The sequence below is a fragment of the Dendropsophus ebraccatus genome, chromosome 1 (assembly GCF_027789765.1).
Source record: "Dendropsophus ebraccatus isolate aDenEbr1 chromosome 1, aDenEbr1.pat, whole genome shotgun sequence".
In the NCBI taxonomy this organism is placed as follows: Eukaryota; Metazoa; Chordata; class Amphibia; order Anura; family Hylidae; genus Dendropsophus; species Dendropsophus ebraccatus.
This window is the reverse complement of record NC_091454.1, coordinates 8,392,564-8,406,916: the sequence shown is the minus strand read 5'-3', so window position 1 is coordinate 8,406,916 and position 14,353 is coordinate 8,392,564. Positions and strand designations below refer to the sequence as shown.

General features: G+C 44.8%; 1 protein-coding gene across 2 annotated transcripts in view; it reads right to left on the bottom strand.

Moving 5' to 3' along the window:
• RASSF8 (Ras association domain family member 8) overlaps nucleotides 1–14,353 on the bottom strand; it is a 48,302-nt gene that overhangs the window by 9,860 nt on the left and 24,089 nt on the right. For both annotated transcript variants that reach the window (XM_069966166.1, XM_069966157.1), the window contains one exon: nucleotides 1,936–2,118. In XM_069966166.1, coding sequence (XP_069822267.1) covers nucleotides 1,936–2,038 — 103 coding nt within the window. In that variant the 5' untranslated portion in view covers nucleotides 2,039–2,118. The remainder of the gene's footprint in view (nucleotides 1–1,935; nucleotides 2,119–14,353) is intronic.

Sequence of the window (14,353 nt, the reverse complement as noted above, 5' to 3'; positions counted from 1 at the left end):
AATAATTTCCTCCAGATAAAGAGTCTGTTCACACTGTATCTGCAATGTACACTGGAAATATACTGAATGACTGTGCCGGACAGTGCAGCAGATCACGTCATTCCATCTCAATGTAACAGTGCAGCAGATCACGTCATTCCATGTCAGTGCAGGACAGTGCAGCAGATCACGTCATTCCATCTCAATGTAACAGTGCAGCAGATCACGTCATTCCATCTCAATGTAACAGTGCAGCAGATCACGTCATTCCATGTCAGTGCAGCAGATCACGTCATTCCATGTCAGTGCAGGACAGTGCAGCAGATCACGTCATTCCATGTCAGTGCAGGATTCCCCCCCCCCCCTTTTTTTTACGTAGTTTTGGTTCTGAATCAGACGCTGAGAAAACCATCTGTGAACAATTTGACTGTTGGAAGCGTAATAAGAGAGGTGACATTTATAAGAGCAGGCACAGCACATCCCCCGCACCCCTCCGCGGGCCGCCATCTATGTCATCCTGTAATATGGAGAAACAGAGCTGCAACTAAAACTAAAAGGTCTGTGATGTCATATTACGCAATCGACTTAAAGGAACACTCCATAACATATACACTGGAGAGAGGCCCGGCACAGATATCTCATCTTAGGTGGTCTATGGACTGCACAGTGTGGGAATAGTAGTAAGGGAGTTGTGCCTGGATCTGACCGTCCATCCGCACGGTTACACGTATGACGCCATTCTCCTGGTGTGACCCGCAGTCACGTGCTTGTGGAAAAGTCTCTATTGTTGAGGTCACTGTAAAAGCTCCGCAGGTAGCGTGTCCTAAGAACGTCCTAATCGGGATTACCGCCAAGTCTCCGACAAGCCTCCTACATTTAAAGCGACAGCGACCTGGAAAACATGGTTTCTGAATTTCTGCGTCTTTTTGACAATCGTGACCTGTGACTTGGCGGCCATAGGGATGCATTCAGCAGATGGTCACTGAGCCAGGCCATAGCCAGAGACTACCGACCACTACCTATGGATACTATACATGATCACTATCTGCTTGGAAACATGGATGCCCTATGGAGCTGAGCGTGCAGCTGTATCGGGTGGGTGAATTGGGAACCTTTGCAGTACCAGTGGCTATATGTGCCCCAATGGTGGTCACCCTGATAGGAAGTCAGTCGGTTGCTTGGCAACCTGGAGCACATATATTTTGACTGGACAGTCATGTGACCTTAAAAACAAACATGGCTGACATTTTCCTGTTTACATTCCCAGAATGGTTTATTATGATGGGTCCTCCAGACGAAGGGGCGGAGCTGGGGTCATATTGCAGCAAAGCCAAAAATAGAGGAAACTGGTCATACTGTAGTGTTCCTTATGGCGAATGTGGAGCAGTTGCCATAGCGACCAATCAGGTTGCTGCTTTATTTTCCTGTGAGAAATAAGAGCTGAAATCTGATTGGCTGCTCCACGTCCTCCCTTGCGTTACGTTTATAAGTCTCCCTACTTGCTGACGTGTTGCAGGTGTCACACACTAAACGCTCCCCCGTCCGGACCTTATTAGACATAACACATCTGGTGCCACACAGCCGCCCGCTTCCAATGTGGCCGCCATCTGGTTTTCCTGCCATTGGGCGCATTCCACCAGACACAAGACGGGATCCAAAGCGAAGGCTTCGTCTCTGGTCTCCAGACTGCGGCATTTGGGTTAACCCTTAAAAGTCCCAGGTTCAGATTATACATTAGTCCGTAATCCATTGGGTGCGTCACCCAGCTTTCCTAGGCTCCTGAAAAGCGAGCCTTATACACTGCATTTTATGACTACACAGATTTATCAGTCTGGAAAAGCTGGGTAGCGGTCACTTTTACTGTCACCCAGCTTTCCCAATAACTAACCAGCCTTGTTGCCCATAGCAACAAATCTGTAAACATGGTCACCGCCCACCAACCCACTCCAGGCTCACCTATGGCCTGCGCCAGGGCGATGACTACTTCTTGGCAGGTGGTCGCTTCTGTCACCCCGCAGACGATCCTCTGGACCCCGTCCACCCATACTTTCAGCTCCATGATGAGGACGGGAGGCGGCAGGGTTCTGGGCTCCTTCACACGTCACGTCATGGTCGGCGGGGAAACCGCGGCACGGTAATCTGCGGATGGTAAAAAAAACACGGATCAATCTCTAAGAATGGGATCGTGCACCCCACACCCAGCTCTCCTGTAGAAGCAGTAGGATTGTCACCCAGCTTTTCCAGAGTCCTGAATTCCTAGTTAAGCAGCAATAAGTAAGTAAATGAATGACTGCCTGACAGGACCCTGGGGAAACTGACCGACATGCTGCAAAGGTAGCTGTATGGAAGGTTACCCAGCTTTCCCAGAGTCCTGAATGGCACATCTAACCAGTGAAGCAGAGATATGGAAGAAGGGAATGGGCCTCTACATGCTTATGACTGCAATAAAGATGACTGTATGACTAGTCACCCAGCTTTCCCAGAGTCCTGAATGACACATCTAACCAGTGAAGCTGAGATATGGAAGAAGAGAATGGGCCACTACATAACAGGGATGAATGACAAGCTTATGACAGCTATAAAGGTGACTGTATGACTGGTCACCCAGCTTTCCCAGAATCCTGACTGACAGATCTATCTGGTTAAGCAGAGTGGGGTGGGCTATTAGAGAATGGGGCTGAATAACATCACTATAAGAGTTGTAAAAAGGGACTTTATAAATGGCCACCCAGCTTTCCTGGATCCTGAATTCCAGAAATATGCAAGTAGAGGAAGCATCAATGCATAACAAACTCTGACAAAGGAGACCGCTTTCCTGGGGTCCTGAATGACAAATCTGTCTAGTGTCACAGAGGGGATGCATCGTGATATGACAGGGCTCTGGGAAAGCTGAGTGACAAGCTGTGGTGGCGGCCATATATATTCAAACTGATTATTGGGTGGGGACCATATGCACAGGATCTATAGCACTGCTCATCCTAATCCTCCTGATTCATGCAGCATTACAGAGGGGAGGGTGGGGAGCTTTGTCCCCACATGACCACCTGCCCCCCTAAATCCTGTACGTCCCGCCCCGATACAATGTAACGCAGACGCGTCCAGCGCCAAATGGAACCATCTGTAGGAAATTACAGATCCTTCTACCTGCCAAGAGCAGCAGAGCCCCGACCACAGGGAGGCACCCCGCATCCATCTCCCCCCCCCCACCCCCAATTCACTTTGCTGACATCTTGCAATTCAATCCTCTGCTCCAGGATCCTAAACAAACAGATCAAGAAGGAGAGCGTCCCGGGGGCGGAGGGGGAGGGGGGCCGCGCACGTGAGAAAACTTTATTCCTGAAACACGTTTATCCCATCTGCATAATACAAAGAGCTCATGAAAGATTCATCCGGGGCCCGAGGGCGAGCGCATCCTCCACCGCCACATCCAACAAACAACGAGAAAACTGCAGCAGCACAGAGGGTTTCAGCAGAGGGGTGCGCTGGGCTAATAGGGAGCAATGTCCTATTATGTGAGGAGGAGACATGGGGTGGTTACATAATGGTACCACAGCAGCACAGAGGGTTTCAGCAGAGGGGTGCGCTGGGCTAATAGGGAGCAATGTCCTATTATGTGAGGAGAAGACATGGGGTGGTTACATAATGGTACCACAGCAGCACAGAGGGTTTCAGCAGAGGGGTGCGCTGGGCTAATAGGGAGCAATGTCCTATTATGTGAGGAGAAGACATGGGGTGGTTACATAATGGTACCACAGCAGCGCCGCTGTTTACTTATATATTGATGTGAGCTGAGGGGGGTGACATGAGAAAGATGAACCCCCCATATCCAGGTGTGTGGAGCCCCTATCTGGCCTGTCCCCCTGAAATCAAGGGATGTTTAGGTTCAGAAATACAGGAATAGCGCCCCACCTGTTAATAGGTTGCGTCTGGTATTGCAGCTCAACTCCATTTAAAGTAGAACTCTTTAGAGCAGGGATGGAGAACCTTCGGCCCTCCAGCTTCGCTTTGGCTGTCCAGGCATGATGGGAATTGTAGTTTTGCAACAGCTGGAGGGCGGAAGGTTCTCCATCCCTGCTTTAGGGAAAGCTGGGTAAAACCCAATATGGCCGCCACCCAGCTTTCCCAGTGCACTGGTCTGTATAGAGCCGTCTCCCTCTCCCGGTGATGGCCTCTTTCATGGACAATCTCATCCTCTTGTTCCTCAATCACCGCTCGCTCACTTTTCAGCCGGTTGCCATAGTAACCGGCGTTCTCTCATTCTCCGCGTCTCGCTCATAGAGAGCCGCATAAAACGACGTATTACCGGGTAATTGACGAATATTTTCTAATCCCATTCACCGTAATGTAGCCTCTGAATACCCAGACGAAGGCCTCCCCCCCCCTCCTGAAACACTTTGTGCTGCTGTGACATCTGCTAACACTTAGGGCCCTTTTCCACGGGACGATTATCGTTCGCATAATCGTTAACGATAAACGATCCAAACGACCGCTATTGTGAAAGACCCGAAATCGTTCACCCATTAACATGGATTGATAATCGTTACTTACGATCGCTCTTGCGGTCGTCTTGTCGTCGCTATTGACCAAACAACGTCTTATTCAATGCGAACGATTTGTGAACGAGCAACGATAAAAATTGGTCCAGGTCTTATTAAACGATCAACAATTTCTCGTTCGGTCGTTAATCGTTAACTGCTATTCAAACGAACAATTATCGTTTAGATTCAAGCGATTTAACGATAATCTGAACGATAATCGTCCCGTGGAATCGGGCCCTTAGTCTCATCTCTATTTCTGCCTCATCATATACAGTTCTGTCCATGAAATGGTTAAAGGGGTACTCTGGCAAAAAATCATGTTCTTTCAAATCACCTGGTATCAGAAAGTTATACAGATTTGTAATTTACCTCTATTTAAAAATCTCCAGTCTTCCAATACTTATCAGCTGCTGTATGTCCTGCAGGAAGTGGTGTATGACACAGTGCTCTCTGCTGCCACCTCTGTCCATGTCAGGAACTGTCCAGAGCAGCAGAAAATCCCCATAGAAAACCTCTACTGCTGTGGACAGTTCCTGACATGGACAGAGGGGGCAGCAGACTGGAAAGAATACACCACTTCCTGCAGGACATACAGCAGCTGATAAGTACTGGGAGACTGAAGATTTTTTTATAGAAGTAAAATTACAAATCTGTATAAATCAGTTTTTTGGGTGATATAGCCCTTTAACACCCTCTATTCCTGAAATACTCTGTGCTGCTGCATACCCAACATTGTGTCTCCTCCGATCAGGCAATTTCCCTACAGTCCTATTCTAAACTCCTATCTGCCAACATATCACTTGTAATAATCATATGAGCGGCCTGGTTACTAATGGCGTCTCTTGCTCCTGAAACACTCTGCGCTGCTGTGATCATGTAAGATGAATACATAACTATAACAGGGCTGAGTTCAGATTCCTACCCCCGGAGCGGCACAGAACACATACTTGGCACCGGCCGGCGCTCAGATATTCTCATCAATATTCTCTTTAGTAAATTATAGCTGTGTCTGCCAAGGAGAGAGAGCGCAGCGTGGAGAGGGAGGGCGGTGGACAGGTCTAGTGCCAGCACGGCGCTGGCCGGGGGGTCCTCAGATGGATCAGTACAAGTTACCGCAACCCAGAGACCGGGATGAAAGGAACTGATCAGAATTCCAGAGAAATCTTTTTGATGGGAGTGCCAGCGAGCGGCGCCCACGCGTGCCCTGCCCGCCATATCAATTACATATCTGAGGCTGTCTCATAAATCAACATCACTTACCCAGAGACCTCCCCATCGCATATCAATACCGCCATCTGCACCCCATTACACAACACGCCCTGGCACCCTCAGGGGCAAAATCCACTGGCAACAACTTAAAAACAAGTCAGAAACTTTGTTTTTCATATTGTGTAACGACTCCAGAGCTGCATTCGCAATTCTGCTTGTTGCTTTTTTGAAAAAGAGGTTCTGGAAAAGCTGGGTGAGAACCAATAAAACCAAACTTTTCCAACGATTGGAAAGGAAGTTGTATGCCCCGCCAGTGACCTACTAAGTTGTATGTCAGTGTCGGCTATATTGGCCTCCATCCAGCTTTCCCAGGATCAGATGAATGGCCTTTATATCATCTCATCGCCTCTCTTCTCACAATGAGAGTCCTTTGTTGGCCGACGCCATTTCTATGGACATTAATTGCCGCAGAGCTGCCGCCTCAGCACATCCAGCAGGATGTATGGGGGAGCGAGGAGAGGCGGGAAAGTGTGGTAACAGGGGAGAGGATGGAATTCCCATTATAGGAGGAGGCACATAAGGGTGTGTACACACAGAGCGGTCACATCAGGGTGTCATGCTCTAAATTTTGCAGAAATTCCGTACTGTGTAAATGATATAATACTGCCCCTATATACAGGTATATAACTACTATAATACTGCCTCCTATATACAGGAATATAACTACTATAATACTGCTCCTATATACAGGAATATAACTACTATAATACTGCCCCTATATACAGGAATATAACTACTATAATATTGCCCCCTATATACAGGGATATAACTACTATAATACTGCTCCTATATACAGGAATATAACTACTATAATACTGCCCCCTATATACAGGAATATAACTACTATAATACTGCTCCTATATACAGGAATATAACTACTATAATACTGCTTCTATATACAGGAATATAACTACTATAATACTGCTCCTATATACAGGAATATAACTACTATAATACTGCTCCTATATACAGGGATATAACTACTATAATACTGCCCCTATATACAGGAATATAACTACTATAATACTGCTCCTATATACAAGAATATAACTACTATAATACTGCACCTATATACAAGAATATAACTACTATAATACTGCCTCCTATATACAGGAATATAACTACTATAATACTGCTCCTATATACAGGAATATAACTACTATAATACTGCCCCTATATACAGGAATATAACTACTATTATACTGCTCCTATATACAGGAATATAACTACTATAATACTGCCCCCTATATACAGGAATATAACTACTATAATACTGCTCCTATATATACAGGAATATAACTACTATAATACTGCTCCTATATACAGGAATATAACTACTATAATACTGCCCCTATATACAGGAATATAACTACTATAATACTGCTCCTATATACAGGGATATAACTACTATAATACTGCTCCTATATACAGGAATATAACTACTATAATACTGCTTCTATATACAAGAATATAACTACTATAATACTGCTCCTATATACAGGAATATAACTACTATAATACTGCCCCTATATACAAGAATATAACTACTATAATACTGCCCCTATATACAGGAATATAACTACTATAATACTGCTCCTATATACAGGAATATAACTACTATAATACTGCTTCTATATACAGGAATATAACTACTATAATACTGCCCCTATATACAGTAATATAACTACTATAATACTGCTCCTATATACAGGATATAACTACTATAATACTGCTCCTATATACAGGAATATAACTACTATAATACTGCTCTTATATACAGGGATATACTACTATAATACTGCCTCCTATATACAGGAATATAACTACTATAATACTGCCCCCTATATACAGGAATATAACTACTATAATACTGCTCCTATATACAGGAATATAACTACTATAATACTGCTCCTATATACAGGAATATAACTACTATAATACTGCTCCTATATACAGGGATATAACTACTATAATACTGCCCCTATATACAGGAATATAACTACTATAATACTGCTCCTATATACAAGAATATAACTACTATAATACTGCACCTATATACAAGAATATAACTACTATAATACTGCCTCCTATATACAGGAATATAACTACTATAATACTGCTCCTATATACAGGAATATAACTACTATAATACTGCCCCTATATACAGGAATATAACTACTATTATACTGCTCCTATATACAGGAATATAACTACTATAATACTGCCCCCTATATACAGGAATATAACTACTATAATACTGCTCCTATATATACAGGAATATAACTACTATAATACTGCTCCTATATACAGGAATATAACTACTATAATACTGCCCCTATATACAGGAATATAACTACTATAATACTGCTCCTATATACAGGGATATAACTACTATAATACTGCTCCTATATACAGGAATATAACTACTATAATACTGCTTCTATATACAAGAATATAACTACTATAATACTGCTCCTATATACAGGAATATAACTACTATAATACTGCCCCTATATACAAGAATATAACTACTATAATACTGCCCCTATATACAGGAATATAACTACTATAATACTGCTCCTATATACAGGGATATAACTACTATAATACTGCCCCTATATACAGGAATATAACTACTATAATACTGCTCCTATATACAGGAATATAACTACTATAATACTGCTCCTATATACAGGGATATAACTACTATAATACTGCTCCTATATACAGGAATATAACTACTATACTACTGCTCCTATATACAGGAATATAACTACTATAATACTGCTCCTATATACAGGAATATAACTACTATAATACTGCCCCTATATACAGGAATATAACTACTATAATACTGCCCCTATATACAGGGATATAACTACTATAATACTGCTCCTATATACAGGGATATAACTACTATAATACTGCTCCTATATACAGGAATATAACTACTATAATACTGCCCCCTATATACAGGAATATAACTACTATAATACTGCTCCTATATACAGGAATATAACTACTATAATACTGCTCCTATATACAGAAATATAACTACTATAATACTGCCCCTATATACAGTAATATAACTACTATAATACTGATCCTATATACAGGAATATAACTACTATAATACTGCCCCTATATACAGTAATATAACTACTATAATACTGCCCCTATATACAGTAATATAACTACTATAATACTGCTCCTATATACAGGATATAACTACTATAATACTGCTCCTATATACAGGAATATAACTACTATAATACTGCTCTTATATACAGGGATATACTACTATAATACTGCCTCCTATATACAGGAATATAACTACTATAATACTGCCCCCTATATACAGGAATATAACTACTATAATACTGCTCCTATATACAGGAATATAACTACTATAATACTGCTCCTATATACAGGGATATAACTACTATTATACTGCTCCCTATATACAGGGATATAACTACTATAATACTGCCCCCTATATACAGGAATATAACTACTATAATACTGTCCCTATATACAGGAATATAACTACTATAATACTGCTCCTATATACAGGAATATAACTACTATAATACTGCTCCTATATACAGGAATATAACTACTATAATACTGCTCCTATATACAGGAATATAACTACTATAATACTGCTCCCTATATACAGGGATATAACTACTATAATACTGCTCCTATATACAGGAATATAACTACTATAATACTGCTCCTATATACAGGGATATACTACTATAATACTGCTCCTATATACAGGAATATAATTACTATAATACTGCTCCTATATACAGGAATATAACTACTATAATACTGCTCCTATATACAGGAATATAACTACTATAATACTGCCCCTATATACAGGAATATAACTACTATAATACTGCCCCCTATATACAGGGATATAACTACTATAATACTGCTCCTATATACAGGGATATAACTACTATAATACTGCTCCCTATGTACAAGAATATAACTACTATAATACTGCCTCCTACCTGTGAGGAGGTGTGTTTGTAGCTCTCCTGCATAGCTCTGATGCCTGGAGAAAGCCCAGGGCGGGGCCACCCTGGATGGGGAATCTCCCCAAGCGAGGCCCAGGCTCCAAGGCCTACACTGGGAGACAACTCCCAGCATTCTAAGGTGGATGAAAATCCCAAAGTTTCTAGTAATCAAAAGAACGTAAGCAGCACAAGTAAACTGAAAGATAACAAGATGGAAGTCAGTGAGAAAACAGCAGCAGCAGCAGCAGGAAGCCCAAGGCAAAGCCAGCAAGGTGAGCACATGGTCAAACAAGCAGGAGAAGCAGCAGGTGCACAGCCCCCCACTCCTGCACCCAGACAGAAGAGGACATCTCTGGAGAGACAGACCCTGCAGGAGAACATCAGGCAGCAGGTGATGGTCTCCAGGATGGTGGGTCACGGCAAGACCAGATCTGCAACAAAGCTGGAAGGAAAGCTGGAACCAGGTGATTGCAAACAGCCTGAGAGAGCACAGAGGCCTACACCTGAGGAGAAAGAGCCAGAGAGACCACAGAGGCCTACACCTGAGGAGAAAGAGCCAGAGAGACCAGCAGCAGCAGAGAAGGAGCCAGAGAGAGCACCTGAGCTGCAGATGGCGGAGGAGATCCCAGGTCTGGTAAGGAGGATGGGGGAGCTAAAACACCATAAGCAACTGCTGCAAATGCAGATTGACTGTATTTACAATCTAAAAACTGTGCAACCAGAGAGTAACACCCTGTATGATGCTAAGCTGCACTCACTGAGCATTGAGCTGGCTGATGTGGTGAGGGAGATGGACTGTGTCCTGGAGAGGATGGGGCCTCTGGCTGAGACTTACCACAACCAGGAACGCTTTGCTGCCCAAGCTCAGACTGTATCATCCCAGTCTAGACCCTCAGACGCTGCGTCTATGTCCCAGCGAGGGCCACGTGTCATCCTGCAGGCCCCAAGTTTTGTATTCCAGAAGGAGAAAAAAGACCAGCTGGGACAACCACATGCACTACAAGTCCCAGCCAACACTGTACAACAGCAGGACATTGGAGAGTGTGGAGAGTCATCTGTGTGTGAGACTGTGGACAGTAATGTTAATCCTGGTGTACATAACCCTCAGGTAGCAGCACATGGACTACAAGTCCCAGGAGAAGCAACATCGGCACCACAAGTCCCAGCCAACACTGCCCAGCAGCAGGACAGTGGACAATTATCTGGGTGTCAGACTGTGGACAGTAGTGGTGGTCATGGTGTACCTGAGGGGTCAGGGGTTGGAGGGGATACGCAGTCTGTGTGGGACATGGAACCATCTGATGATGCCATGGTTGATGGGGTGGAGGAGGTTAAAAATAATGTTGCATGTGATTTCCCCCCATTAAGCCCCCCACATGTTGAGGCTGCCCCCTCTAGTACAGATCCTCACCCTAAACCCCCTGAGAGTGCCCCCCGTCAGGAACCCCCCAGAAACGCCTGGAGTCGGGGGGCTCCATCATTCACCCCCAGTGCCCATTATACCGGCCAGGCGTTTAAGAGGAGGAACGTGGTGAGGTTCAAACATAAGGGCAACAAGGAAGACCTCCCTGCCAGGAGACTGGTGATCCGGGAGCTCCTGTGCCACCAGATGGGGTTCTCACCAGCCGACATCCTGGCCGTAATAAACCTTCCAGACAGACAGGGCTATGACGTTAGCTTTAAGCTCATGTCCAGTCTGGATCGGTTTTGGGCGCAGTTTCCCAGGTTTAGGGACACAGAGGGCTGGAGTAATTTCATCCTCATTCCCATTTCTAAGCCCGATACGGCCACGGTAAATATCATCTTCTGGAATGAGTCTGTTCCCCCCCAGGATATAGTGGTATGGCTCAGACGACACTGTGACCTCATGTCTGACCTCACCAAAGCCCGTGACGATGATGGTATCTGGACTGGAGGGTGGCGGGCACTGGTGAAACTACGGCAGCATAATAACATCACGCTGCATCTCCCCAATTCCTTCTTCATTGGGAGAGAGAAGGGGGTCTGTTTCTACCCCGGTCAGCCCAGGAAATGCTTTAAGTGCGGTAAACTGGGTCATGTGGCGAGTGTGTGCACGGTGCTGAGGTGCAACCTGTGTGGGGAGGTCGGCCATGTCAGTTCCATCTGCAAGAACATCCGCTGTAACCTATGTGGTAGGATTGGCCACCCGCACAGGGAATGCCCAGATGCCTGGCACAATATATGTGGAGACCTCCCTGACCAGGACTTGCTGGCAGCGACAGATGTCTTAGAGGAGGAGGCTTTAATATCAGGGACAGTACTGACCAGACAAGAGGTCCAGCAGGGGTCAGACAATGTTACACCAGGTCCATCATCAGAGGGGGTGCAGGGACACACAGAGGGGGTACAGAGACGCACAGAGGGGGTACAAGCACCCATAGAGGCCACCTCAGACCAACAGCAGTCACAGACAGTCTCCTCTAGGTCACCATCTGTATCTGAGGAAATTAAGTGCAATAAGAGGAAGAAAAAAGACCCGTCCACCCGAAAACCTGAGGAGAGTCCCAGCGCAGGCCAGAGGGCCAAGAAACCAGTCACTACCATTGATGGAATCATGGTCTTATCTAATAGATATGATGTCCTCTCAGAATCAGATGGTGACTATGAGAAAGAGCTAGGAAGGATAGATAAAGAGTGTGAAGAGGACACAGGGCTCCCCCGCACAAAAAAGAAAACACCTACTGTAGAGACTCCAACACAGTCAGATATGGAGACTGGAGGTAGAGACAGCGACTCTGACATATAATGATGGCAGTCACGTATATGGTATTCCTCTATTGTCTTCTTATGGCTGGGTTCTCATTAAACATCATCTCCAGTAATGCCAACAGTATAAAAGTAAGAAGAACAAGACATGCAGTATACGACCATCTGAGACACCTTAATGCTGATGTCATCTTCTTACAAGAGACACGTCTGACGTCATCTGGACTGTTGTCTGAGGCCCAGAGAGATTGGACATCTGGTCCGTCCTTTTGGTCTCTGGCTGTAGAGCCTTATGCGGGAGTAGCCATACTTTTTAACACCACTGACGTTACTGTACATAGGATGACTGAGGTTGTTATGGGGAGGTGTCTGGTCCTTGAGGTCACTGTCCACGGCAGACGGCTTAGATTTATTAACATCTATGGCCCACAGACAGTGACTGAAAGGATCCATGTCCTTAATGAGGTGAAGCCATACCTCTTTACCTCTATGCCCGTTGTATTAGCTGGAGACTTTAACGTTGCCCGGTCATCAGGTGACAGGTCCTCCGGCAGAGCTGTGGTCAGGGACTCTACAGTCCTTAATAACATCATTTTGCAGGCTGGTCTGAGTGATGTGTTTACACAGGGTGGGAGGAGGCCAAAATTCACATACTGCTGTGGTAACAGGAGGAGTAGAATAGATCTGGCGTTTGTGAATCCCACAGAAACTATTAGTGGTATAAATGAGAAAGCCGTCCCATACTCCGATCACCTGGCCTTGTGTTTCTGTCTGGGAGTCGCTAAACGTCCAGATCTTGGTAGGGGGTTATGGAAACTTAATTCCAGCCTCCTGGATGACGTTCATGTCCAGCGTTGTGTTCACTCCCTCCTTCAGAACCAACTTGAGAGAGTGGATTTTTATAACAGTATGGCTGACTGGTGGGAGGATGTCAAGGAGGAGATCCGCTCCCTCTTGAAGAAACTGTCTATTAAGAAAGGGAAGAGTAAGTATGGCCAGTATCTAAGACTGCGTAAAGAATTGGAGTCACTCTATTCGGCGGGTGAGGGTGACCAACAAAGGATTGACCGGCTGAAATCTGAGATAAGGCAGTATCAGTACAGTAGGTATACCTCCCTGGTGGTTGAACGGGATTATGGGTCCTTAGGGTCTCCTGATCCCTTTGAGAATTGCCGGGAGCGGGTGGCAAAGAAATTAATCTCAGGTCTCACTGACTCCCAGGGTGTTTTGCAGGAATCGCGGGAGGGTATCTTGGGGGTCGTGAGATCCTACTATACTGACTTGTTTTGGAGGAAGGCTTTGGATAAGGAAAAAGTGACCCAATTCTTGGAGGCAACTCCAGTGCCTGATACTAATAATTTGGACTTTTCTCCTTTGACAGCAGAGTTAACGGTGGAGGAGGTCAAAGAGGCCATTGATAAGTTACATCTGAAGAAGGCACCAGGTCCAGATGGGATAACAGCAGAATTCTATAAGAAATTCAGAGACCTCTTGGCTCCAATCCTCGTGGATGTATATAGAAATTGTCTAGAAAATCACCTGATGCCTCCATCCATGAGGGTCTCATCGTTGATTCTGCTGTCTAAAGGTAAAGACCCTAGCGACATCAAGAACTGGAGGCCAATTGCCCTCTTGAATGTCGACAGGAAGATTCTGGCAAAAATTCTGTTCTCTAGATTAGTTTGTTTGTCCCCGGCACTGTTGGCAGGCTGTCAGTATGGCACGGTAAAAGGGCGGAACATCTCTGGAGCGGTGCTCTCTATCAGGGAGATGTTTGAGAGATGTAAAGCCCTTGGGTGTGGGAGATAT